Source organism: Onychostruthus taczanowskii, unplaced genomic scaffold (assembly GCF_017590055.1).
Source record: "Onychostruthus taczanowskii isolate IOZ18803 unplaced genomic scaffold, ASM1759005v1 scaffold89, whole genome shotgun sequence".
Taxonomy (NCBI): Eukaryota; Metazoa; Chordata; class Aves; order Passeriformes; family Passeridae; genus Onychostruthus; species Onychostruthus taczanowskii.
Window position 1 is genome coordinate 992,474 of NW_024506882.1, and position 27,867 is coordinate 1,020,340.

The 27,867-nt window shown below is 50.8% G+C and overlaps 1 protein-coding gene across 24 annotated transcripts in view; it reads left to right on the forward strand.

The window, feature by feature from the left end:
- Positions 1-27,867, forward strand: part of MSI2 (musashi RNA binding protein 2) — a 202,678-nt gene that overhangs the window by 131,925 nt on the left and 42,886 nt on the right. For all 24 annotated transcript variants that reach the window (XR_005954155.1, XR_005954156.1, XR_005954157.1 and 21 more), the window contains exons 8-9: positions 20,721-20,803; positions 25,983-26,097. Coding sequence is in view for 20 of the 24 variants with exons in the window: in XM_041425294.1 (XP_041281228.1) it covers positions 20,721-20,803; positions 25,983-26,097 (198 nt within the window). In the remaining 4 variants the exon portion in view is untranslated. The remainder of the gene's footprint in view (positions 1-20,720; positions 20,804-25,982; positions 26,098-27,867) is intronic.

Below are 27,867 nucleotides of genomic sequence, written 5' to 3' on the forward strand. Positions count from 1 at the left end.
CAGCAGTGGGAATATCAGTAAATAGAACTGTCTGACGTGGCAGGTCGTTTTTATTTTAATGTGGTAGATTTAATGAACTCTGGTTGTTATAATTCATGCAGTGGTGGAATGCATCCATCCCCCTCCTGATGACATTGGTTGCTGCTCTGTCCTTCGTTAGTGCCGTTATTATGGCAGGAGAACTCTCTCCCTTGCTTCCCAAAGTGCCAGGGCTTGGCTGATAAATTGTTGCCTTTCACTTTCAATACTATTAGCAATAAACGTAGCTGAAAACTTCCCCAAGTCGTTCAGGCACTGTAAGTCAGTATTATTATTTATGGAATCTCTTGGGAGGGTGTTTGCAGGGCTGGTGGGTGTTCCCCAGTGCTGGGCACGTGGCTGTGCCACTCCTGCCCTGACACTTCTGGGGCTCTGTGAAAACTTCCCCAAGTGGTTCAGGCACAGTAAATTATTATTATTGTTTATGGAATCTCTTGGGAGGGTGTTTGCAGGGCTGGTGGGTGTCTCCCAGGTGCTGGGTGCCTTTCCTGCCCTGACCCTTCTGGGGCTCTGTGGGGTTGGAGAGCCCCAGGTCAGAGCCACGAGCAGCCCCCACATCTGCTGCCAGGTGATTTAATACCATTTGTGTCCAGCCTAACCCAATCTATCTCACCTCGCTGAGAAGAAGGGAAAAAAAAAACCATAATCCTGCATCAAAATTACTGCTTTTGGAACTGTCTTGTCTCTTTTGAGTAGGAACTGGAGACAACTAGACAAGCTTCAATGGAAGCGAATAAAGAAACGTTACTTTGTGAACACAATCTTCTGGTACCAGTCACTTCTCAACAGCCATTCAATCAAAATGCTAATGGCAAAGGCAACAAGGGAGCGAGGTTATTGTAATCCTAATTGATAGGCTGCAGGGATGGGGTTTGATAAGTGCTGTTGAAGAGATGTTTTTGAAATATGATTCCCTTTAATTACAATGATACTAATAAAAACTGAACAAATGATTTAATGATAGTTTTCTAGGTAGCAGACCAAAGATTTTTGTTCCAGTTATTTTGGAAGTTGGTTGTTTTTTGTTTTGTTTTTTTTTTCTTTTTTGAACCAGAAATTATGGAAATCACCTTAAAAATAAAGCCATAGTGGCAGGTAGTGACTTTATCTCGACTTGCGTGGCTACTTTGCATCAGAATTAATACTGTCACATCTGAAGCTCTTGAATAAGAAATCCAGTCATTTATTTATACAATAGACTTTGCTGAAAGCCCACAGTTGAAGCCACACTGCATGTAGGAATGCATTTAATATCTAATGCTTATAATAATTAGGATCAATTATGCCAGCAAGGATTTGAAAATACATTTTGAGGGAGGGGCTGAAGGGTATTCAGGGGGTTTTACAGCACGTCAGGGGCACAGGTTGGATGGTGAGAGTGGAGATCATTGGCACTTGGTAACAGAAAGCTCCAAACTTTCCCAGGGCAGCAGCATTTCCGTGTCCCCCGACGGGTGGGAGAGCTGTGCCAGTGCTCCCTGTTCTGTGACTTGCACCTTGCCTCTGGAAACAGGAGCTCAGACAGGAAGGGAGATCTGTCACTGGCAGGCAGCCTCTGTCTCAGCTAATTTTTGATGATTTAATTGATAGCAAAACAAATAATTTTTTTTGGGGGGGGGGCTGTGTTTTGCTGTTGTTGGCGTGGGTAGGGGCTCCTGGGACGGGGAGGATGCTCTCTGCTGCCTTTCAATTTGTCAAGCTCTCTCTCAAAGATCTGCCAGAGAAGAAAGGGTAATTAATAGGCTTGAAGTCATTTCCGATGTGTCAGTATTTCTGCCTTGCTTCCAAGTGATAATGTTCGCTGGCTCGAGGCCTCCGGGGAGCCTTCCATCTTATTAACTTGTCTAGGAGAAACAGTGAGTGGGGACAGCTTGGGCCAGTGGGTGACATGAAATAAGGATTTGTGCTGCAGCGAGCTGTAAACACGGGGGCCAGCTGAGTAAAAAGTGGAAAGGGAAAAAAAAAAGTGAAGGAAGAAAAAGATATTAAAAAGGCCACTGGTCACAAGTGCAGCTGATGGAGGGGGGGATGTGCTTTATTTAGGGCAGCCTGTCCTCAGTGGGTAGAGCTGGAGCTGATATTGTGCTGTGTCACCCATGGGCAACTTCAGCAGCACCAAAACTGGGTCCTGGGTCTGTCTGGATCCCTTTGGTCCAGCCTGTGGCCTCTGCTGCTGGGAAGCCTCGTGTCAGACGGGCTCTGGGGTGTTTATTTTAACCAGAGGTGAACATGGAGACCTGGGGCTGTCCTGTGTGCTGGGTCCCACCCTGCCCAGCTGCTGGCCCTGCACATCTGGGGCACAGTGAGCCACCAGTGGCTTTGGGGGGCTCAGGCTGAGGCTCTGGGAGGGGACCTTCTCTGTCTGCTTGTGAGCAGCCCAGGGGCTGGGGCTGTGTGCTCATGGCTCTGCTCTTTGCCAAGGCTCTTGGCAGCTCTGTGGCGTTTCTCAATTGCTTTTGGGAACTTCAGTGTCAGCCCGGGGCTGAGGGTGCCTTCGTTCTCAGGAGAGCCTCAGGGACTGGGGGATGCTGCATCCCCTGCAGAGCCTGGGACACTCTGGCACTTGCACAGCAGCCCAGTGGAGCTTTGTCCCTGGTGTGACCCTGCTGAGGGTGCAGAGAGCAGGGCTGTTGATGTGCCATGTAGTTCAAAACCTGTTCCTGGGGCTCCTCGAGCTGTCCCTCACCTGGGGAGGTGTGCTGGTGTCTGGGGAGGGGGCTGGCCCTGCTGCAGGAGGGCTCAGAGCCCTCGGTGGGGCACTGCCCAGCCAGGTCCTTCAGGGCTGCCCACTGTCAGGGCAGAGAGCAGCTGCTCCTGCCTGGGGTCTGGCTTGGGGGTGCTGGGCTTTGGCTTCAGTACCAGCTGGCAGGCAGGCTGGAAGGGGGGACAGAGCAAGGAGGGGGTGTCTGGGGCACTGTGGGTGCAGCTCAGCCAGCCCAGCCCTGCTGGGAGCGCTGCGGCTGCTGGAGCTCCGACCTCTGCTCACCGTGCCATTACATCAGGGGTTCATCCACACTTGAACCTCCACTCACCGTGCCCTTACATCAGGGCACATCCACACTTGAACCTCCACTCACTGTGCCCTTACATCAGGGCACATCCACACTTTCACCTTCTCTCACCGTGCCCCTACATCAGGGGTTCATCCACAGCTTCACCTCCACTCACCGTGCCCTTACATCAGGGGTACATCCACACTTTCACCTCCACTCACTGTGCCCTTACATCAGGGGTACATCCACACTTCAACCTCTACTCACTGTGCCCTTACATCAGGGCACATCCACACTTTCACCTTCTCTCACCGTGCCCTTACATCAGGGGTGCTGCTTCACCTTCACTGACTGTGCCCTTACATCAGGGGTTCATCCACACTTTCACCTTCTCTCACCGTGCCCTTACATCAGGGGTGCTGCTTCCACACCATCAGGGCACATCCACACTTTCACCTTCTCTCACCGTGCCCTTACATCAGGGGTGCTGCTTCCACACCTTCACCTTCTTTGCTTTTCTTGGCTCGTTTTGAGATCTCCTCCACTGCACAAGGGTGAGAGTGGCTTCAGGGGCCATCCAGGGGGACCCAGTGGGGACAGTGCCAGTCCCCGTGGACGAGCTGTTCCTTGGGACTGTTCCTTTGAGATGGTTTGAAGTGCAAACCTTGGTGTTTTGGGTCACTGGGAAGGAACAGGATGTCTTTCACGTATTGACAGGTTTTTGTTCCTTCTCTTTTCTCTCCTGATCTCTCTGCTGTTTGTCAAGCTCACTTCTCCTGATCCAGAGAAGTTATTTTTGCTGAACATCTCTGCCTGCCTCTTGGCAAAGTGTGAGGTGGCCACAAGGAGGAAAGCAAGGAGGCCACCTCAAAGCTCTTCAGTGATTAAGCCACTTAACTGGCAAGCTCTTCTCTTCCACTGCAGAGCTTGTCTCTGCCCACTGGAGTTCCCCTTGCAAGCACTTATTAGGGAAGCTCTGGTATAATCTAATTAAAATTTGGTTTAATATTCTGTGAAAATGAAAACTGAATCCTCCCTGCTTGCAAGAATGACCGTGCATGTATTAGTTCTCTGTTTTGTTGTTGTTGTTGGCTTATTCAAATATTAACACTGCCTGCACGCTCAAAATGATGGTTTGTGTCCATTAACAGGGCTTAATTCCCAAATTTAATGATGAGTGATACACAGGAGTTGGTGAAAGCTGCTTGCTGGATATTTTTTATTACGTTTCTTATGCTAATGTTCCTTCCTGGAGGTAAATAAGAGGAGGGGATGCTGGGCAATATTATTACTGTGAAATTAAAATAAAGTCTCATTATTTGAGGATGGAATTTAGTGGCTGAAGGTTTACTCTTCATCTGCAGCTTCATTCTGAATTCTTCCAACTAATTACCTGCTGATTAGTTGAGGACAGGCATTGCTCACCTTGGCCTTGAGCATCAGGTTAGCTCCTGGGCAGGGTCTTGGGCTGGATGCATTTGGTACCTGTGAAGAAGGTACTGACCTCCAAAAAATAGGCAACAGCAACTTCCCTGCATTTTCTGGTGAGACTTAACTCTTCTTAGGGAAAAGCTTTTTTGGAAGGAAAAAAAAAATATTGAATTTAAAGCTGGATTTTAGTTAAAAAACACCCAAACCTTTTATTCTTGCACTGAAGATGGGAAAATTACCAGAATGTCAGAAAACCTCCAACTATCTGAATGTTTTCTTCCCTTTCCCCACCTGTCTTTCTGAACTTGATTTTAAACATGGAAATATCTCTGTTGCTGATCTGAAGGTTCCCATCAGTGACCAGCAGAAAGGCTGCTCTGGTGTGTGTCTCCTGTGGGCAGAAGATAACTTTTAAAAAGCACAGTGTTTATCTGGAGAGAGCTGGGTGGGAGGCAGGAGCCACGGGGATGGATCACCCAAAACTTTCTCAGCACAGGGAGCAGAGATGGGAGGATCTGCCAGGAAAATGTGTCAGGAAAACCCCCTGAGAGCAGATGTGGGGATTGCAAAGTCTCTGAGTGACTTCCCCAGCTCGGGCAGGGCAGGCAAAGCCAGCACACCCCTTCCCCCTGACCCTGGAGGACAGATGATTTTGGCACTTGCCAGGAGCGTGCCCGGCCAGAGCAGCAGCCATGCAGGCTCTGGGGGCTGCATTAATTCCCAGTCCCTTTGCACTCCAGGGGCTGGGAAATTATGCAGCCCCCCAGAGCTGCAAATCTCCCATCCTAGCATAGATGGGTGGAAGGTGGTGTCAGGCAGGTGTCAGCCCCACCAGGCTGAAATGCCATCATGAAGCAGATCAAGACATGAAGTCTGTAAAGCCACGTGTCTGTGTGTCATATCACAAGGGCTTGCTGTGCCTGCTGATAAGGATCAGCCACACGTTATCTGTGCTTCCTCCGTACATTTCTTACAAGCTGATAAACTTTGAGCTGGGTGAGAACCAAGTGTGCCATGGCTGGAGCTGGAATGGCTGCCCAGGGGCTGATAACAGGGTGATAACAGGACCTGCTGTTCCAGAGCATTCTCAGCACCTCTGCTCCAGGACCTGTGTCCAGGTGTGCTCCAGGTGCTGCAGTCATCCTGCCAGCCCAGCCCTGCCAGCAGGAACAGAAATACCAGAGAGCACCAGTGTTCCAGGAGTGGGATGCCTCACCTCACTTGGCATTTCAATCTCATCCAGCACCAGCTTGGAATAAGCACTTTTTTAATGTGTGGTGATTTATTTTATTAAAGACCAAAGCATTATTCATAATTACGCAGTTTTATGAGAGTATCCATAGCAGTGTTCTTCCTGTGGTTGGCTGTGGGAGCTGGAATAATATTTGAGCAAGAGCCCTGGGGAAAGGACACGCTCGCATTCGGCGTGGGGCTCAGCCTATTGAGCTGGTGTATAATTACCTCTATTCAGCACCACTGCTCCAGTTATCAGCCAGTGGCAGGGGGAAGGCCAGAGCCTCAGAGTGACACAGATTGTTAGAGAACATCAAACTTTTTTAATACAGTTAATGATCCTCAGCTATAAATAGCCTGTTCCTGGTGACTGGCGCTGAGGGTTTGTGCTGAGCTGCGCGGTGCTGTAGTTTGTTGGGTTTGCTTTTCTCCTTCCGCAGATGCTGTAGGTCCTTCCACCCAAGTGCTTTACAAACAGGGTAAATAGACCCTCTCTGGGTCAGGAGGTGAAGGTCCTGCCAAGCAGGAATATGAGGTGGGAGTCTGGCAGCTTCACCCTCTGGTCCTTTTGACTCTTGCTCCCAGAGTGGGGGTGGCTCCTCTGGGGCCCCCCACCTCTCTCTGCTGCTGAATAATCCTCTGGGAACGGTCAGGCCTGAGTTTCATGGTGACACAGGCAGCTTTCTTCTGTGCTGTGCCCCAAAATTTCCTTTGTCCTCTCTCCAGTTAAACATGACTGTAGGTTCGTGGAGAAGAGTTTGGAGAAGGGACTCTCTGACTTTGGTGGCAGCTGCAGCCCCAGAGCTTGGAAGAAGAAGGGCTTGGTCCAAAGGAGCCCTTGTCCTGGCAGTGCCCTGCTCTGACCCAGTAAATGGGAAAGGAGAAGGAAAACAAGGCTAAGACAAGACTTCCTGAGCAAGTGTCAGTCTGCTGGGGGAACTGTCTGCAGGAAGCCTGGCCAGAGCATTTCTCTGTGCTCAGGCTGCATCACGAGCAGTTCCTACTCCCTGGGAGTGCACAGATCCCTGTGGGTTGCTTTACCCTTTAGAGAATGGGATTTGAACCAGCCAGGAAGGGCGAGAGTGGCACTCGAGAGCTCGGAGTGCGCAGCCACGCCGAGCCGCTCGCTGGAGGAGCCTGTGAGGCTGGGACGGGGCATCAGGCTGAGCTCTGGAGGCTTTCTAGTCAGCAGCACTGCTGATTATCCCAGCAAAATAATGCCAGAAGCCCCCGAAACCCTGAACCCTCCTGAACCGGAGCGCGGCGAGGGAGCAGCCGCGTTTGCCGCTGCCCAGAGCCGCGGTGAGATCCGCCACAGCTTTGTTCTGCAGAGCCTGCGGGGACCGCGGGAAAAGGTCATCGCTCACACAGAGCTCCTCCACAGAGAGCTCTTTGTCTGCTCTGAAAGCGGGGAGGCAAAGGGGATTCTCATGGAGCGCCTCCCCCCAGCTCGCCCTGCACGGTCCGATCCGTGCTGGATCCGCGGGCTTTGGCTGCTTTTTGGGGTCTGGGTTTGCTCTGGCACCTGGGGACGAGCCCAGGCGTGGAGCTGGGCTGGGCACTGTGAGAGCACCCCGGGCAAGGCTCAGGGTGTGTGATTAGTTCCCCCTTTTCCCTGCTGCGACTGCTGCTCCTGGCGCTTTTGTTTTTAAGGATAAAGATTTCAGCGTTTTCCCCGATGGTTTGAACAAAGGTTGAGCGCGGGGGGAAATCCATAAAACAATGTCACCGAAACACGGGGAGGAGAGGGAAGCTTTAATAAAGCTTTGCCGGGCCTGTGCACCTGGGATTCGGGCTGGGATGGATTGGAGCAGGCAGGAGGCACTCGGAAGGTCACCTCTGAAGGTGGCAGATGACAGAGCAGCGTGGCTGTGCTTCGGGGGGAGCACTGGCAGGAACCCCTCCATCCCTGGGGGATTGCTCATCCCATCCTGCAGCGTGGGATCCCCTGGCATCCTGGGGCACAGCTGGGGAAGGTGCTTGTGCTTGGGTGGGACGGGGATGGTTGAAGGGGAGGCAATTTCAAAGGAGCCCTTCACAGCAGGGAGGGCTGTAGCTGTCACAGGTGAGGCACTCAGTGATAACAAATCATGGATTTTGGATGGCTCAGCAGAGAAAGTCCCTCTCTTACCTCATCAGTCCGTGCATGCTCTTGAAAAGTGGCTGCAGAGGAAGGGAAGCACCTGCTGTACTGAGGAGCATCGGGAAGCCTACTTTAGATGTGATACTTTAAAATTTAGGTGTCATTATTAGCAAAGGGCTCTGGGTTTTGTGCTTGTCTTAGCCTTGTTTTCCTTCTCCTTTCCCAGCAGATCCCTTTTACAGAGCTGCTCTGCTCTGTGTGGTCCCTATTAAAAGTTTCCTTTCCCAGGGTGATTCTGCTCCTTTGTTGCATCTGGTTCTTGAACACTTTATACTATCAAACAGCAAAACTGCTTTTATTGATGCAGCAAAGAACAATGGGATTTCTCCAACAGCGCTCCCAAAATACACTTGTGACTTTTTTTTTTTCTTCTTTTTTTTTTTTTTTTTTTTTTATTGCTGGCTTCCAACAGTGGAAAAAATGATTAAGATCTGTTAGGTTTACTCTGGTCACTTCAATGGGAGATTGGTAATATCAACAAAGGCTCCATAAATGGATTGTGTGCTGTGCTCCTTTGGCCAGACAGGCACTGGGGGAGCAGAAACACCCTCAGTGTCCTGGAGGCTTGGGCAGAGCTGTGGGTGCTGGGGTCACTGGTGGGCAGCTTGAACAGGGGCTGCTCACACAGGGGCTGTGTGAGCCCTTGGGATCACCTCCTTGGGGTCACCTCCTCCTTGTGTTTGGGGAGCAGGAGGGACAGCACAGACAGGGAGCCACTGCCCAGAACGTCTCAGTGCTGCATTCAGGTTCTCCATGTGAGCAGGTGTTGGGGTAAGTGTGTCTGCCATATAAAACAAAATGATGCCATGTTTAAAATCTGATAAATGCATTTTAACGGCCTCTGTCAGCCTTTGCCCCCAGACATGTGTAAAATGTGATCACTCCTGACTATCTGGAGCTATTAGTGTAGAAGCAAATCTGTTTGCCCTGTTTCAGGGGAGGAGTGTGGAGCTTGGGATGGATGCTGGGGCTTAACACATCTCTGGTGTTAATGAGGACACGGTGACAGCTACAGGGCAGTGCAGGGGGGTCTGAGCAGTCTGCTCTAGTGAAGGTGCCCTGCCCTTGGCAGCAGGTTGGAATGGGACAAGCTTCAAGGTCCCTCCCAACCCAATCTGTGATTCTGTGTTACCTCACTTCACCTGTGGTCCTGGACAAAAATCAGGCTTGGAGCTTAGATTAAAAGGGTGTTTTCCCCCACCTCATGTACTTCTGTCAGAGCTTTCCTGGGAGCACACACCCGAGCAGTTTGAACTTTTTTCTTGTTCTCAGCCCCTGCTCAGGGGGGGAGAGCTGGGTCAGCATTTGCAGGGGTGTTTGAAGCTGTGTCCCACACCCTCGGTGGTGGTGGGAGCTGGTTTCCAGGAATAACAAATGCTTTGCTCTTTACATGTGTATGCAGAGGAACAAGTGGTGTGTGCATTCAAAGCATCTGTCCTGGCCAGGCTCTCTCCCTCCCAGCAGTCTGCATTGTTTGCTTAGGCAAATACTGATAGGGTGCGTGAGCAGAGGGATGGAGCCCTGGCCAGGGATATTAATAATGTCCAGGAATGCTGTGTGCTGCCTGAAGTTTTAGCCCAGAGGGTCATACTGCACAGCTCAGAGGGATTAGCTTAACCTGAGGCTAAGCTGCTCATTTTTGCTGGTATTTCCCTTGACCTCAGTCAATTATTTCAATTCCTTGAATAGTTTTTTGTTGTTTGGCGCCTGCTTTGTTACTCCTTTGCATTGTGATACGTGGAGCCAGCAGGGCAGCAGAGAGTCCGTGCTCTCCTTCCCAGGCAGGGCTGGCAGTGCCTGGGGATGCAGCCCAGGGAGGGAGGCAGGCTCCATGCAGGCTGCAGAGCTGCAGGACAGCGTGTCAGCAGGCTGCAGCTGCAGCGTTCCACCTGGGCAGGGATGCCAGCCCAGCAGCTGAAGCACACTGAGGACCAGCACTAATGAGGATGGGGGGCTTGCTGCACTCTCCACGGGGGGTACACCTGTAGAATGTGCCCCCACGCCCTCGTTCACCTGCGTGAATTTGGGTTGGTGCCCCCCCGCAGCGATGCCAGGGCTGCACCAGTGGGGAGGGGGTGTCCCTGCTGGACCAGCCAGGCTGGGTGCTGTGCCTGGGGACTGCAGTGACAGCTGCCAGCAGCTCCTCCAGCCTGTGCTGAGCGTGGCCTCTCACCTGCCCATTTATCTTGGCTGGTGCGGGTGTGTTAATGAGGGAAGGACACCTGCCTGCTCCCAGCAAAGTGCCCTTCACTCTGCCTCCCATCCTCTGCACTTTGCAGGGAGGACTCTGCAAGCTCTGCTGGCAGCCAGGGAGCCCAGGGCCGTGAGTTCTGGGGGGGCTGTGTCCCCCCAGCCCTGAGCTGTGTGTGCTGCAGGATCCAGGTAGGCAGGAGTCACCTTGAGCGAGCTGCTGGAAGCATTTCCCCCTGCAAAGTCGGGTCTGGAGATGCATCATTTCTCTGGGGGCACCCCTGGCAGCTGCTGCACCCCAGAATCCACGGTGGGGGGGTTAAATTTCAGCAGCACAGACAAGGGGAAGGTTCTGGGCTTGGCAGAGGAGCAGCAGCAGTGGCAGGCTTCAGCCTCCTTCCTCCACCACGGAGCTGCCTCGTGCTTCTCCTCCACTTGCTGAAATCAAGCAGAATTTTTAAAAATTAATGTTTTAATTAAAATCTGTCTTTTAAAATCCCTCCTCAGTTTGGGGGGAGTGGGTCTCCAGGGACACAGAGGCTCAGGAGGTGAACCATGGCCCTGTCACCAGCCAGGGGTCACTGATTCCTGGTGCCTTTTGGTGGCAGGTTTTCTGTGGCAGAGCCTGAACCTGGGCCACTGCTGAGATGTGGCACAATGGGCCTGGATGGGGGCAGGCTGGGGGTCTGTCCCTCCCAGCCTCCCCATGTAAGGCACCCCCAAATGCCCCATTGCAGGTGGGCACACATTGTCCCCCCTCTTTGTCACAGAAAAGACAGCTTGGGGCTCTTGGTTTGAGAAGAGACAGCTCTGAGAAAGAATACTTGCACTTTTTTAATAACCTATTTCTATAATTGAAGGATTTCAGATTTCTTTTGTAAGAGCAAGCGCCTGCTTAAACATGGAGACAAATACAACCAATAATATGTACTTGAAATTTAATGCAGGCTAATTCATTTTGGCACAGTCCCAGATATGCTGATTAAATGGCCTGTGAAGTGCTACAATATCTTGATAATGTACATTCCACATTTGATTATATAATCAATTATGTTGCACCTAATAACATTTAAAATTAGTGGAAAAGCTGTGAGCAGATTGTATCAGGTGCAGAGTGGGTCTTGGGCAGCTTTAAAAAAACTTCTGCCAGCACAGACTGCGAAGGAGCAGGCGTAGATGGATCTTCAAATACTGTTCTTCAGGAAACCAGAGACTTGATAAAATTTCTACATTTTATCAAGTTAATTCAGTGACTTTAAATTTTGTTAATTTAGTGACTTGATTTAGAATTAAATAAGCTGTCTGCTGCTCCCCTGGTTTGCTGCTGGGAAAGGGACTAATATTTTCTATCAAGAGATGGAAAGCTTTGCACCACGTGCTCAGAGCAGCCCTGGTGAAGTTGGCAGTAATTCTGTGGTGGCTTTGGCCCCTGGGCCAGACCCAGAGCTCCCTTTCACAGCTCTTCCCTGCCTGGGGAGCCTGAGTGTCCATTGCTGGGGGCAGCCAGCTCCCCCATCACCTGTGACATTTTACTGTGCTGCTGATCCCAGCTGTGGCACTCCCTGCTCCAGAGGGGCTCCCCACCTGTGAGCTCTGTGATGGATCGTTTGGCAATGACTGCCATTCCTTCTGGGGAAAGGGAGTGCTTTTTGGGTGACTGGCAATGGCAGGTTAGGGGGAATTTGGCCTGGGTTTTATGGCCCTCCAGTAGAAGAGGGTTGATGGGGAACAAATGTGTTATGGCCCCAGACAAGCTGTTGCTCCATTTTTTGTTCTGTTTAAAGCAGCACTATCAACCAGTTGGAATATAGGCTTGGAGTATCGCAGGGAGTAATCTAATTAGTATGAAGTCAATTCACTAGTTCCTTTTGTATCTCGTGATTAAATAAGTGGGAAAATGGCTTGAAAATTAGGTGCTAGAACAACCCAATTACATTTCTGTAGCTTTTTGTATTCAATTTCATAAACAATTTTGCTCTTCGCTGGTTAATCAGTGAATGCCTTTTTCCAGTTTGAAAAGCACTTTTGAAATTATAATGCAATTAAATTGTGTGTGGATGTTCTGGCATAGCGAGCGTGAGGGCTGGGGGCCTGGCAGCCAGCCACGCTCTACCTTGACAGTAATGAGTTCCTGAGCTGGCAGCTTGCTGGTGTCATTCATGATATTGTCCAGGCTGGGATGCTGGGAGAGGCTCTGCTGCTCCCGCCGCCGTGCCGGATCTCGGCAGAGCCAGGGCCACTGGCAGAGGCTCAGCCAGACATCACCCGTGCCAGCACCCAGTGGAGCTCATCTCTGAGCTCCAGAGCAGCTGCCTGTGTGCTTTGGGCTTTTCCTTTTGTGTTCCCTCTGGTTTTTTTTTTCTCTTCCTTGTGTGAGCCTTTGGGGGGCTGGAGGTTGGCGAGGGATGTTTGAGTGTTGTTGAGTGGGGGCAAGCAGGAGAGCATCTCAGTGTGCTGTTACCAGGTGATGGTTTGGGATGGAAGGGACCTTAAAGCTCATCCAGTGAGAGCTTTTCAGTGCTTGCTGTTTGTGCAGTGTCTGCCCAGCCTGCTGATGGTGGGTGAGAGCTCAGTCCAGTCCTGGGGAAGGGTGACCAAGCCTCCCTGACCCCGGGATTTACAGCCAAGCAGCACGAGGGGAGAGGCAGAAAGCTGTGTGAAGAGAAAAAGAAATAGTGCTGGAAATAATGACTTGCTTGGCAGGTTTTAACAAGTTCAGTAATGGTATTAGGTGCCCTTGGCTCAAGATAGTAACCTCCTCTTAAATGATCATTACCTGGCTAATAAAGAGCTCGGAGCGGGTCATTACAGCTTAATTTAGACGTAGCATCCTGTTTGGTTTGCACAGCGTGGCCATCTCTCAAGTTGTTGAATCTATTGCCTGGATACGAGGTTGGGATGTGGGATTGCTTGGGTTTTCACACGGGGACTGTCCCCCAGCCATCCCAGGAGTGCTTTCCCACCCTCTCTGGACAGAGGAGCTGGCCTCAGCACGGAGTGAGCACAGCCAGGCAGGAGGATGTGCAGGAGTGGGGGTCCAGCCTCATCCCCCCACACTGCCCCAGCCTCTGCTCCCTCCTGATGAGCCCTTGTGCTTCTCTCACCCCATTAGCAGCAAGTTTCATGTGCAAATAATTACAGTAACCAACCCCCACACGTTATTAATGTTTTGAAGACATCTCTTTGATAAGCCCATCTTTTCAGCCAATTTCCTATTTCTTCGGAAAGCAAAGCATCTTTCCTCCCAGTTTTGTAAATCTGTTGTTAAAAGGAAGAAAAGGAAATGGAAAAAAGGATTCCCCCCCCCTTCCAAACCCTGACACCAGGCTGGGTTCTGTGCTGCCTTTGTCAGCCCTGGATGGAATTATGCATCATGAATAAAAACTGCTGTCAACATGCATTGGGTTCGAAACATTAGAGCATATGGTATGTGATTATCTGTATTGTCAAATGCAATAAAGTGAATTTGGATATAATAAAAAATGTAATATTTTAGAAATTTGGTAATAAACTGTGGAGGAATTGACAGGCAGAGAGTATCTGATGCCTGTGGGCAAACAGATAAAGATGGCAGGACGTGGCACTCGGTGGCTGAGGCAGCATCAGGGGCTTGATTTTCTGATGGGAGCCTGGCTGGGCTGACTGGCACCCAGGGTGGTGGCCTTTGTCCCTCCTGGCTGCCAAAATCTGTAGGTCTCACTAATGGAAGCACAAGGTTCCCATTCTGGTTGTAGATGGATTAATTGGAATTAACAAATACTTGGGGTTTTCTTCTCTGGCAGCAGAAAGAAACCTGTTGGAATCTGCTGTATTCTCCCACCCAGCAGCATTCCCAGCATTTCCACACTATTATGAGGCTGGGAAATCTGTACCTGAATAACAGGGAGCAGTGGAAGGCTGTGAGGGTGGGGCTGCTCCCAAATAGTGAGGAAAAAGAAAAGGTGGAGATGATTTTCTCCTGCAGTATCTCCCATTCCAGCCTGCTTTAATTCCCGAGCTGCTGGCAAACCTGTGCCACGGATGTGCCCAGCAGAGAGAAGCTGGACTGGGAGCAAACTTCAGGGCCTCCTGTGTAGAAAATTCCGATGGAAAAGTGCAGATGGATCACACGTACCTGCAATTTTTCTTAGGTCACTGCTAATGCTTCTAAATGATCCGCGAGCGCATTAATCGTTTCTGTTAATTAACAATATGATAAAAGTGGCATTTAGTAAGCTCAGCGTAGTGTGCGTCTCAGTCATTATGTACTCAGTGCTTAGGTTTGATTTCAGAACGTTAATAAAATAAAATTTTAATGAAGGTTTGTTGTTATGAAAAATTTATTAGCGGGAGTTGAGGTGCTGCTGACACGAGCGCGGTCTGTGACGTGCACGGGGGTCCCTGGCTGCTCCTGCACTGCCAGGGCTTTGCCTGGGACCCCAGCCCAGCCCTGACTGTGAACCTGGAAACCTCTGGTCAGGATGGCTCATTCGAGAGGGGGACAAGTCCCTGAGTTCTTCATCCTCCCCCCAGGAAAATCCCTCCCCAGAGCCGGTCTGGGTGGATTTTGCCCCGTTTCACCCCGTGGGTGGAAACACCCACACCTGAGTGGGGCTGGCCTCACTCATCTGCTCATTTCATTTTGAGAATCTACTCTCCTGTCACGGGGAATTTACTGACACTTTAAATAGCTGCCTGTGTCTGCCAGGAGAGCCTGCCCGTGCCCCACACCCAGGTGTGCATTAACACCCCGAGGAGTCAGGCAGATCATGTCTTGGTGGGTGTCAGTCCCAGCAGCAGGGCTGCAGAGCACATGCTGCAGGTAAGTGAGGATATTTTCCATCCTAGACCACAGGTTTTAACCTCACATTCCACTTCCATCTGCTGCTGCATCCCTCTCCTGGTGTGGTTATCACAAGGGTGCAGTGAGATCCTGCTCACCTTGGAGCCTTCAGGTGTGGCCACCAGGCTCCCCAGCAAACCCTCCTTGGAGATGAGGAGGTAAAACCTGAGGCATGTCTCAGGTGATGGCTGTGTTCCCTGAATGTGCAGCATTGCTCCTTTGGAAGCCAGAACCTCTCCTTCCGTGTGTTTGCAGCACAGGACATTGCAATAATAGGAAATAACAGCTTTTGTCAGCTTTTGTCCTGGACAGGTTTTGGCTCTAACAAGCTGAGCTGCAGTATGAAAACTCGGAGGAAGGGACAGGGAAGTGAGGGGGATGCAGACCACAGGGAATATTTAAGTGACTTCTCCAAAGGCACGACATAAGGAGGTGGCAAAGTCAGGGCTGAGTTTTCAAGTCCTCGCTCTGCGTTCTGGGGCTGAGGAATGAATGTTTTTTCCCTGACACAGGATTAAACCCCCAGGTCCCCATTCCCAGACTCTGGGGGTAGTGACTTGTGGTACCTTCACAGACAGAAGTTAAAAGCATCCATGGTTCACTGTCTTCTGGGTAATTAAAATGTCCCGTCCCCTCTGCTCGGCGTGCTCATCTGCGAAGACAAGATTTGGTGACAGTGATCACAGGACTTGGTTTCACATCCCCCTCTCTACCCCCACCTGCCAGTTTATTATTATTATTATTTTTATAAGACAGCTTGGCAGGCTGGGAGCTTACTAAGGAACTTTTTCCTCTCTGATTACAAGGGATGTGTGAATAAAGTAGAATGGTATTGATTCACACCAATCTATGCATCGACTGTGTGGGAGCCACTTGCAATTCCCAGCAGCACTGGAAAGCTTTGCAACAGGGAGAAATATGACCAGGCAAGTTGAGAAAATAAATTAAACTAGTGTCAACTTTTCTTGTTTCTTCCCTCATTATTAATGGATGGAATGGGGCTCGTTTATCAAGAAGAGGAAAAATTAATTGACACGGGCTTTAATGTTATTATGCCTGGCTTGTCTGGTCACATTTCTTCATTTTTAATTTTTTTTTTTTTTTTTTTACTTTTGAAATGCATTTTATTACCTTTCACAGGACCAGCTGCCAAAACTATGGGTATAAACAAGAACGCAGGTGCATAAATAATACCACAGCAGGACTGGACTTTTCTGCCTTTCAGAGCTTAAGTAGCTGAGATCCGAGGAGCGGAGCAGAGGCGGTGAGCGGAGCCCTGGCACAGAGGGGGAGCACAGCCTGAGCTGCTGTTTCCTGATGAATCTGCTGGGAGGTGTCAGGATGGATGTCCCCTTCTGGCAGCACAGCCACTCCTCGGGCAGCTCCCATGGCAGGGCTGGAGGGATCAGGGACTTCAGGGACCCCAGGGACATCGGGGCATCAGGGACCCCAGGGACATCAGGGGCATCAGGGACCCCAGGGACTCCAAGGGACATCAGGGACTCCAGGGACATCAGGGACCCCAGGGACTCCAAGGGACATCAGGGACCCCAGGGACATCAGGGACCCCAGGGACATCAGGGGCATCAGGGACATCAGGGGCATCAGGGACCCCAGGGACATCAGGGACTCCAGGGACATCAGGGACTTCAGGGACATCAGGGACCCCAGGGATATCAGGGACTCCAGGGACATCAGGGACTCCAGGAACATCAAGGACCCCAGGGACCCGTCCCAGCACTGCATGGGTGGGGGTCAGGAGCAGGGTGGTTCTGTGGAGCACTCTGTGTGAGAGGGGGGCTCACCCTGCACTCACAAGTGGGGTGGTTCTTGCTGAGCAGCAGGAGCCAGGTTCAGGCAGAGCCCTGTTGTGTGGTCGGGGTGTGGAAATCTCCTTTGTCCTCTCCCTGCTCCTGTCCCCTGCCCTTGTTCTTTGGGATTGCTGTGCGGGGCAAAAGAGCCCTGGTGATCCCCTGGTTCCCAGAATATTTCCAGGAGCTCTGTGGTTGCTGTGAGTGCAGGATGAGGCTGTCCCAGCTTCAGGCTCACCAGCAGTGTGGGCACAGCTCGGGCTCAGGCAGCACAGCAGAGATTGAGTGACTTGCTCCACATCACCAGGTGGCCTCCAGACAGCTTGGGACTTAAAACAGGCACCAGTTGCAGTGTCTTCACCCACAGAGCATCTTCCAGGTGGCTGGAGAGCCCCTTGGGCTGTGCCTGCCTGGTGAGCTGGCTTTGGCTCAGGCTCCAGGTGCTGATGGAGGTGCTGTACCTGTGGCATTGCCCTGGCTGGGGGCTGAGGAGGGTCCTGCTCTGCCCATCAGAGCCCTGCAGGGTTAACCCAGCATCAGCCTGGGTTTAACCTCTGTGCTGTGATGCAATCACCTTGTTTTGCTGGTTGCAAGGCAAGCAGGGGTTTGGCAGTGAGACCTTTACCCCCAGGTAAGGTGCTTTGGTGTAATTCTGCCAGGCAGTGACGTCCTTGGGTGGCAGCCACAGCTGTGACACAGATCACTGTGCAGCCTCACCTGGGGTGTGGCAGTGCTGCCAGCCAGGGGAAGGAGATACATTTTGTAGCTGTGGTGTCGTCATCTCGGCCGTATTTTACCAAGTTTGACGTAAAAACTCTCAAGTGATGACAAAAGTGTGAAATGTAGTTGGTAAAAGTGTGAAAAAAACCAAAACACAGAGCAGGGGGTGTCCTGACATTTGGTATCTTCAGTCTGGCTTCTTAACAGTATTTATGGCTTCTGACTATTCTTCTACAGTATTTTAATTTTGTTGTGGTTTCAGTCCCTTTCTCTGAGCAGTGTTTGTCCTATTTCTGGAATACCATGGCAGAGCCTGCTGAGCTGATTGTGGAGCCACCTTCCCACAGGCCTGAACAGGGCTTGGCATCAGAGGAGGTTTTTCACAGAATCCCAGAATCACTGGGCTTGGAAAAGACCTCCAAGATCACTGAGTCCCAGCTGTGCCTGATGCCCACCTTGTCCCCAGCCCAGAGCACTGAGTGCCACCTCCAGTCATTCCTGGGACACCTCCAGGGATGGGCACTCCAAACCTCCCTGGGCAGCCCCTTCCAGCCCTTTCCATGAAGGAATTCTTCCTGAAATCTTCTTTTTTCTGGTGTCATGGTGTGTTGGAGGTCGTGTCCTGCACCATTGGATGCCAGGTGTCTGGGCTGGCATCGTTTTGTGCCTGGTGGTGCCCATGAACCAGCAGATGAATGGAGTGGAGTAACTCCTCATTCCCAGCAGATACCAGAGGAGGGTTTTCCACCTGAAGGTCATGGATACATGTCTCAGCTTCCTTTAGTGCTGGTGCTTGGCTCAGAGCCTCTCGTTTGGGGCATCTGTTTGCCTCTTACTTTATTTTTCTCCCTCTTCTTTGTCTTTTCTTTTACAGAAAAGATTATTCAAATGAATATTCAGTTTTATTCATTTGAATAAAAAACCCAACCGTTTGACTCTGTTAAATGCTTATCTCTTAAATAGAGCTTGTTAGCTTCCAATAATAGCTTCATTCAGAAGGATGCAGTATAATTTCATTTTAAAACGTGTGCTCCTTGACAACCAGAATCCTATTTCTGTCACCGTTTTCAACAGCCGCCTTTGTTTTGGGTTAATCTTTTCCATACACTTTCTGAGAACCGGTTTTTTGTTGACTCTTAGTACCTCTCAGAAGAAATAATTGTCTGTTTAGCCCAGGAAGGTTGCTGAGAGTTTTGGTAGTTTAAATATGAGCGTGTATTCATTATGGGAACTAATAAGAGCATGCGTGCAGGGGGATCTTTGTGTGGGTGCAGTTATTAAAACTTGGAATTTGAAACCCAAAAAGAGGAACAAGAAAAGAATCACAGAATGGTTTGGGTTGGAAGGAACCATGGCAGGGACACCTTCTGCTGTCCCAAGTTGCTCCAGGCCCTTTCCACCCTCCAGGGAGGAATTTCAGTGATGTGTGCCTGCAGGTGGAAATCCTCTGGTTGCTCCCAGTGAGTTTGAGGTGTTGGGCATTGCAGAGGTCACCTCTGCTTTTCCTTCCTCTCGTTTTCCTCTCCAGGCCAGCCTGACCAAGTGCCACGGACCTTTCAGAGCCCTGCAAATGCCTGCTAACACCTACACGTTGTTGTTTTATTGTTGTAAAATCTGGAAATGCAGAAAGCTGGGCGGCCGTCTGATGTAATCAGACAAATAATTTCTTGATAAACCTGTGCTTAAGCCATATGGAGTGGGATGAGAATGGGAGATTTGTTTCCAAGTCCAGACACGTAAGGACTGCAGCGGCTTCCTCGTGGTGTTCATATTAGGGCTAATCTCCTAAATTCCCTCTCCCCTCCATCCTGGCACCGAGACCTAACACGAGTTGAAAGAGGAATCCTCAAACTGCAGCACTCGCTAATGAGCTGCTAATGATGAAGATGTTGCTGGTGCTCAAACAATTAATGACTTGTAGCCCCAGCCCGGCCATCTCCTCCCTGGTCCAGCCAGGCTTTGCTCCCAGCTCTGGGATTCCTGGGATGCCACATTCAGGCAGTCAGCCGCAAAAATTCTGGGCTTAACTGCAGGTCTGTTTAAGGTAGATTTAAATGGAGTAATTTAGAAGGCAAATGAAAGACGTGAGTTATGTAAAAAAATTCAAGCTGCTGCCTGCTCTCGGTGCAGAGCAGTGTGGTGAGCCTGGTGCTGGGCTGAGCCTTGGAGGAGGGCTGGAAACCATTCCTGGCCATCTTTGCCCCAGTGAGAGGGTCTGAAGTGGAATGGGAGCATTCCCCACGGCTGCAGCTACTGCAGAGGAGCTGCTCAGTTGGAAATGCACTTTGCTTTTCATCCAAAGGCAGGGCTGCACTGGGGCTGGCCCTGTCCCTGTGCAGTGCTTCACCAGTGTGGGGATGGAGTTCATCCTCTTAGCACAGTCCTTAGGTTTCATTAGTGTAATTAATCGAGCCTTCTCCAGCACATGAACTGGGTTTTGTTCGTTAGCCTGAGGTTTTTTGTTCAGGCAGGAGCAGGAGCAGGGTGGGCTGCCAGTGCAGCCCCAGCAGAGCAGGCTCAGTGCACAGCCACAGGCAGGCAGCAGGCATCAAACAGCCCAAAGCAGCCCAAATCCTCGGCTCTTTGAAGCAGCAGTGCAGAAGAGAGGAACCATTAGATCAGAGGCCTTAAGCTTAATGGGTTCCTGGAGGCCTCAGGATGTCCTGATGAGGTATTAGAGGAAGTAATTCAGGAAGAAAGGGACAAATAACCACCTCCGGAGCGGGGCTGACCCTGCACAGGCAAAGCACACATAACACAGAGTGCTGCTGTGTTTGGGAAGCACTGGGGTTTTTCTCCTTGCCAGGGGTAAATGAGGAATCATCTTCTGTCTTCCCAGATTTTTATGGTTTTTGGGTCGTGTAATGAGTCAGCTCTAATGGAGAAGTCCCGTGGAATTAAACAAGAGATGAAATCAATATGGTTCCATAGAAATATAATTGGGTTTTTTAGAGATTGCTCTTAAAAACCTATAAGGTGTAAAAGAAAATACGGCCTTATTGTAGTTTCCGAGCCATCATGTAACTGGGGTGTAACTATCCATTAAATTCTGCAGGATGGATCAAAAAATCCATAAGGAGGTTTTAATTCTCCATTAAATCCTATGGAAGAGCTGGAACAGAACAGTATTAATTTTCCCTGAGACAATGCTTCTTCCCTCCATTAGGCTGCAATAAGCTCAGGAGCAGCTCCACAGGCAGCAGGTGTAGCCACACATCTGTGTTGTTATGGAAGTTTTCCAAAGTCCCAATGGCTAAATAATGCTTTATTAGAAGGAAATTGTTACCCTTAACTAATGTTTTCCTTACCCCTCCCCTTTTTGTGTCTTTATTAAATAGGATTTGGCTTCGTAACTTTTGAAAACGAAGACGTGGTGGAGAAAGTCTGTGAAATTCATTTCCACGAAATCAATAATAAAATGGTGAGTGTTGGTGCCCCGTTGTGTGGGTGCTCTGGGGCAGCTGGCCCAGCCCCTGCTGTGCCCCCCCTGCTCAGGAGCTGCCCCAGAGCAGCTCTGGGTGTGAGAAACCCAAGGGCTCGGGGAGGGTGTGAGTTCAGCTCCCAAGCAGAGAGCCCAGCTGAAGTTCCTCCTCGGTGACAGGCAGGTCCCAGGTTGTGGGTTGCCCTGAGCCAGATGAAAAGGGCCGTTTGTATTTCAATTGCTGCAGTAACTTTGATATTTTGGGCTAAAATATTCTTTTTCCCTTTGTCAAAACATCCTTTGCTTCTCACATGTGTATTCAGATATGCATTGTATATCGGTCTGATATGTGTTCACAGACTTTAAATTTAATAATAGAGCTTTTAGTGTGGATAAGATCAAAGCAATCTCCTTGGCATATGCTGGAGGCCTGATTCAATATTTGACTTGCTAATTTTTCCCAGGGCACTGAAATAATATTCCTCATATTGTTGCTCCCTGCAATATGCATCTGAAATAAAAGTGAGGGTCCCCTTGGCCAAGTGTGGGGTGGGGTGGTGGGCAGGGCTGGGGCAGTGCTCCTGCTCCTGTGGGAAGTCTCTTGCTCCACTCCACATGGATGCTGTGGACTCTGCCTGTCCTATTGCCCCCAGCCCCTCCTGCCCTGGGGTCTCCTGCCTGTCCCCCCAGAGCCTCACCTGAGAGCCTCTGCGGTGGGGGGAGGCTCATTCCCTTAAAATAATTTCTAAATGCTGTTAATCTGCCTCAAAACAAAGGAACAGAACGAACCCCAGCCACCCCCACACAACAGACCCCATGACAAGTTAGAAACAACTGAGAAACACTGGGGTTGTAAATTTAGGGATTGCCAGGTGGGAGGGAAGAGCTCCCCTCCAGGGTTTTGCTATCCACAGCAGGAGGGCACACTCCACAGGTTTAGTTATTCCCCACAACAGGCTTTTCCCTGGAGCAGGGCTCAGGGTTGCCCTGGGGAGAGCAGCAGGTGCTGGTGAGCCCAGGCAGGGACAGTGTTTGGTGCTTCATCCCTGCATCCCTGGGCTGGAAAAGCCTCACCTGGCTCTTGGCATCTCCTGGGAGGGGAGGAATAGCACAGAGCTCGTGGGAGGATTCCTTCCCAGGTGGAAGGCTGCCCAGGAAGGGAGCAGGGAGCATGGAGGATGGGACAGGCTGAAAACACTCCAGGAATGTCAGAAAGAGCAAGAGAAACAGTTTTGAGTGTTGGTGTTTGTTGTTGGGTAATTAAAATATCCCCTTCCCACTCAGTGCCCCCTCCAGGTGCCACCATCTCCCGGTGTTCCCTTCATGGCACTGCTTCAGCACTGCTGTTGAAAGCAGCCCACGAGCGAGGGATGAGACACGGTCCTGTCCTGGGACTGAGTCACTGCCCTGCTGCTGTGTGCAGCTGACAGCCAGGGAGCTGTGTGTGCCTGTGACTGGGCTGGGAGTGACACACAGCTGGCCTGGGGGCACTGTTGGGGCTGTGTCACACGGGGATCATGTCCCCCTGTGTCCCTGAGCCCTGGAGGGGACTGGCTCTCACAGCCCCAGCCCGGGGCCTTGGGCTTTGCAGTGGCTTGGTGGGCTGGGACTGGGACACCCTGTCCTCATCCCCATCCCTGCCTGCTTCCCTGTCCCCATCCCTGTTCCATCCCTGTTCCTATCCCTGTCCCGTCCCTGTCCCTATCCCTGCCCATGTCCCTGTCCCCATCCCTGTCCCCATCCCTGTCCCATCCCTGTCCCATCCCTGTCCCCATCCCTGTCCCCATCCCCGTCCCATCCCTGTCCAGTCCCTGTCCCTGTCCCATCCCTGTCCCATGTCCAGAGCTCAGCAGGGACACGCTCAGCCCTGGGCTGGCCCCGAGCTCGCTGCTCCTCTCCTGGACGTGTCGCGGGTCCCATCCCTCTCCCATCCCCGTCCCATCCCTGTCCCTCTCCCATCCCTGTCTCATCCCCATCCCTGTCCCTGTCCCATGCCCAGAGCTCAGCAGGGACACGCTCAGCCCTGGGCTGGCCCCGAGCTCGCTGCTCCTCTCCTGGACGTGTCGCGGGGGCAGGCGCAGGGCACGGGGCTGCTCCCCAGCCTATTTCCAGCTCCAGCCTCCCTGGCAGCCTATTTTTAGCTCATCCATTCTGCTTCTGTTGCCATCCATAAAGCTTAGAATGTCAAATGTAATATTAAACGAGCAGTAGGACAGTGAAAAGAAAATGCCAGCGAGGTATTTAATAAATGGAAGTTGGAATTTACGTGGGAGGCCAGAGATGCTCCAAACATTGCAGGGGGACAATAAACCCAAACGAGCTGTCCTCAGGCTGTTGTTCTTTTGACAGGAGCAGGCTGCTTTGCAAAGAGACACCTGTTTTTCTAAGGAAAAGTAAAAGTAGAAAAGAAATGTGATGGAGTGATTCCTTTCCCTTAGTCCCACTGTGGTGGAGTCTCTCACATCCTGGTGAGGGGGTGATGAGCTGAGCCTGCAGTCAAGGTCCATTGTCAGGCTCTCGAGCAGCTGACAGAAAAGTTGGGCTGTTCTAGAACAGGCTGTGACACTGCCCAGCACCTGTGACCCTTCCTCCCTCTCAGGATGGGATTTTGCAGGTTTTGTGGGCCTTGGGCACTGCCAGGGATGGGGCAGCCACAGCTTCTCTGGGCACCCTGTGCCAGGGCCTGTTCCTGACCCTTTAATTCCAAGCCCCAGCCACTGATCAATAATGTGGTGGATCAACAGACCCACAACTCAATGGGTTTTTTAAAATAAGCTGAAAACCTCTCTGCTGCTGCCTGGTGTGGCTGGCCATGGTGTGAGTGACACATTGTCCCCAAGGTGATCGGAGCCCCCCGGGCTGGGAATCACACGTGGCTGGCACAACAAAGTCTCCTTGTCTTTGCCTGGCTCAATGGGGGCTTGTGCATTGTGGGTATTCACATTCTGCTCTCCTCAAAATAGCCCTGGTTTCCCTGGAAAGCTGTTAAGCAGGGGTTTGTGAGACATCCTGGGCTGAGGGCTGACAGCCTGTTTTGTTGTGCTGGGTATAAGAGGCTTTTCACTCCCCAGCTCAGCCCTCCTGGGTTCCTGTGGCTGAGACTGCTCTGCTTGACCCAGGAGTACCCCAGTGCAAGGTTAATTCTCCAAACTAGACTAAACAAAAATAGTGAATTTTAGTTTCCCTGCCTTTTTTTTTCTTTTATTTTTTTTTTTTAGCCTTAGAGTTAAACCTTTCTTTGTTGGGCTGCTGAAAGTGTAGCACATCCTCGTACGAGGAGGTGGAAAAAATCTGGAAATTATTAAGATGCCCAGAAACTCTGAATTGAAAGTTTGAGTGAGGTCCAGATGTGTGTACAAAGACCCTTATCAGGCACTCTGAGCTGAGTATGGAGCTGAGTCCTGACTCATAAATCCATCTACATTTCCTCTTGGAGAAGCCCCATTGCATGTCCTGTCACACGTGTGACATCCCTCCAGGGTTTTCCCCTTGAGGTAAATGTGGCTTTGGAATGGTTCTGGCCTTCTCCATCCCCTTCCCTGCAAGGACAGGGCTGGATTCTGGCAGAAGAGCAGCCAGGCCCCTTTTCTTTCTGCTTTTGCTGCTGATGAAGAGGCACCACACAGGCCCCCAGTGTATCCATGTTGTGGTTCTTCACTCCTGTTCCCACATTGTCCCAGTTTGCTGATGGGGTGGTGCATGGGCAGCTTCCCAAAACACCTGGTGGTGTGGCCCTGGTCCCTGGCAGTGTGACAGTCCCTGGGGACGAGGGGGTCAGGCAGTCTCCCTCCAGGACAGCAGAGTCCCCACTCCCAGTCCTGTACCCCACATGTCATCCCTCCCGTGGAGAGAGAGTCTGTCTGGATAACAGAGCATCTTCTTGCCCTCCACATGGGGTGTATTTGTTTACAGAGGCTTAGGAATTATTTTTCTTTCCTGCTGGTGACTTTTGCTTCCTGTTTAATCCTGGTTGAAGCCCCTCTGCAGCTCACTGCCATTCCCTTTGCACCCCCGTGTGCTGTGGAGATCAGAAGTGGTGCCAGGCTCACAGAGAGGAGCAGTTGCAAAAGCTAATGACCAGGTTCTTGTTTCTAGGGGTGCTAATCCAAACTTCATTTCCCTGTTAATTGTCCATCCATCCAGGCTGGATGGGTTCTGTCATCCTGACTGTGCAGCACCCAAGGTATAACCAATGCTGCCGTGACTCTGGGAGCAGTGGCCCTCCCAGAAGATGTGAAATGAAGTGACATGACACACTTCTGGTGCTCCCCCCTTCATCTGACTGGAGGAATCATCTTGTTAAATGACACTCTGGTTAAAAATCAGAACAAAGTTAGAGGCACAAAGCCCAAACCTGTGGATTCAGCCTGCAGCCCCTGCAGTGCTGGGCTGCACATCACCCTCCTGCTCAGAGCTGAGCTGTGGAGCCACAGGAATGGGCTGGGACAGCTCCAGTTAACCCCAAACCATCTGACTGGGGCAGCTGTAGCACCAGTGCCAAGGAGAGCACAGGAGCTGTCTGCTGGGGGGTGAGATGACAGTGCCTGAGCAAGAAACCATGGAGAAGTGCTGAATTTCTCCTTTTTCCTGGGAAAAAGAGGCTGGCTGAGGGCCCTGGGTGTCCCCCTGGCAGCAGGGCTGGGCTGCTCTCTCACAGGGCGTTGGTGGAATCACCACGAGGTTCCAGTGGCACTGAGCAACTTCCCAAGGCAGCAGGAGTAACTGAAAGTGAAAGAATGCAGATCCTTTATTAATAGGGTTTACAGAAATTTTCTGCTGGGTAGAAATATTGATTCTTTATTCCTATTTTAAAAGGAGCTTTTTGTAATGATCACTGGGAGTCGTTCTCTGTTATCGATTGCAGAGGAGCCGTGCTGGAGCCCTCCCTCCATTCATCCCGCTCCCACTAGTGCTGGGTTCCCTTTCAGGAGCACAGAACTTCTTAAATCAGCACTTCTGTCATCTTTGGGGGCTGCAGTGGGTGGGTAAAGAGACGCACACGTTTGCTCTTTCAAATCTGGTTACGCTATTCTGGAAGTTCACCTTTGAGCGGGAGGAGGTGTGGGGAGGCAGATGCTAAAAATAAACCTCCCCCCCCCTCCTTAAGTAGATCACTTCTGCATTTGACATTTACATGGAATTCATTTGCATCTCATCTGTACGTGTTTCTGCTCAATAGGTAGAATGTAAGAAAGCACAACCTAAAGAAGTGATGTTTCCACCAGGGACGAGAGGGAGGGCACGTGGATTGCCGTACACCATGGACGCCTTCATGCTAGGGATGGGAATGTTGGGTAAGTGCACAGCCACCACTCACTGCCTCGTCTCCCTCATTTCAAACCCTGGGACAGGGGTGAGCAAATCCCTGCACCTGTGTGGGTGCCAGGCTGAAACTTTTAACAGGGGTGGAGTGAAGAAAATAATCCTGTCTGTGGTAAATGATTAACTTCCCCCCCCACCCCAGCCTGGAATATAAAAAAAATTTGCATTTAAATGGATGTTTTAAATAGCCTGTTTTACTCTTACTCGCAAAAATAGAATGATGAAAGATGCAGTGTGTTCATTCTGACTAAAAATGATCTCTCCCCTTTTTTAGAGGAATTGAGTCACACATTATTCCCCTTCTTTTAAAGGTAGCTTTGACAGTTCAGCATAGATAATTGAAAATCTTGCTGGTTCTTAAATGGCATGGATGGAGGAAGTGGAGGGATGCGTAACAGGACAGGTCGCAACAATAATTACAAGTTTCAAGGAGATGGAATGGTATTTTAGTCCTGAGTATTGTGTCCAGAAAATACTAATTAAATGGGATAAATGATATTTAATGGCAAATTCCTATTTGTGCACGGGGTCTATTTAGTTATAATTGGTTCTCATTTGTTTCTGCCTAGATAATTCTTTCTAAATAATGTGACAACCCCAGATACTCTGTTCTCCCAGCCAAAATGCTGCTAATCCATTGCCAGTGGTTTTTTTTTGTAAAACACCGTATATTTTAAACTTTCTGCTCCCTTTGTACCCCTGGACTTCCCCTCAGTTGTCAGCTCCTGTGCCCATGAAGCCTGTGGGAGTGGGAGGGCAATGTGGAGTGTCCCCAGGCAGCAGTGAGCCTTTCCCAGGCCAATGTCCCCCTTCAGGATGCTTTGATTTTCCTGTCCAGGGTTTCGATGATTTCAGGAAGCGAGCACCAAGCCCAGCCTTGGGCTCTGGGCTGCCCCGAGCTCTGCTGAGCAGATTCAGGGGCTGGCTGAGATGCTGGAGGACCCCAGAGCCCCCAGGGTGGTGTCAGGTCAGAGGGACCCCATTCCTGCAGGGATCAGGCTTTACTCTGAGGTGTCTGACCCGAGGCACTGCTTGATTTGATAGGAAGAGCTTCTGCCATGTTTGCTTTATCTCAGAATTAATAGTGCTTCTGTTGGTGTGGCTGGAGCGATCCATTTCTGGGATGTGTAATCAGGTTATTGCAGCTGATCATCTGTTTTGCTGTCCCCACACTGCACCACCACCCTGGCCCAGAGTGTTTGGAAATCACATTTTATGCTTTAAATATTTATCTTGCTCTAGTCAGTCCTTGATTTCGTTACCTGTGTGTTCCCAGCGTGCCTGAGCCAATGTACTTGATTTCTGCTGTTCCTCTTCCTCCTGTGCTGCCTGAGGTGGGGTGTGCAGGGAGGTGTGTGTGCCACCGTGCTGCCTGTCCTGCTGGCTGCAGGAGGACAGGGTGCAGGTCACCCTGGGAAACCAGAAAGATCCATGGCATCGTCCTCCACCATGTGGCCTCAGCCCTTTTCCTTGCAGCTGGGCACAGAGGGGCTGGAGCTGGATCCACCCCAGTGTCCTGAAGGGAAAATTCAGCCCCCAGGTGCAGCATGAGTCCGTTCCCACTGGGACTACCTCTGGGAAAGGATCCTCTCAAGCTGTGAGAACTGAGGGAAGCAGCCCTCAGTGAGTGGGACTGCACAGAGGAGGAGTTGGGGCACCTCTTGGTCCTGCTGCAGTGGGCTCACCCTGGCCAGTGCAGCCCCAGCCAGCCATGCACTGCTCTCCCTGCATTTCACATCAGG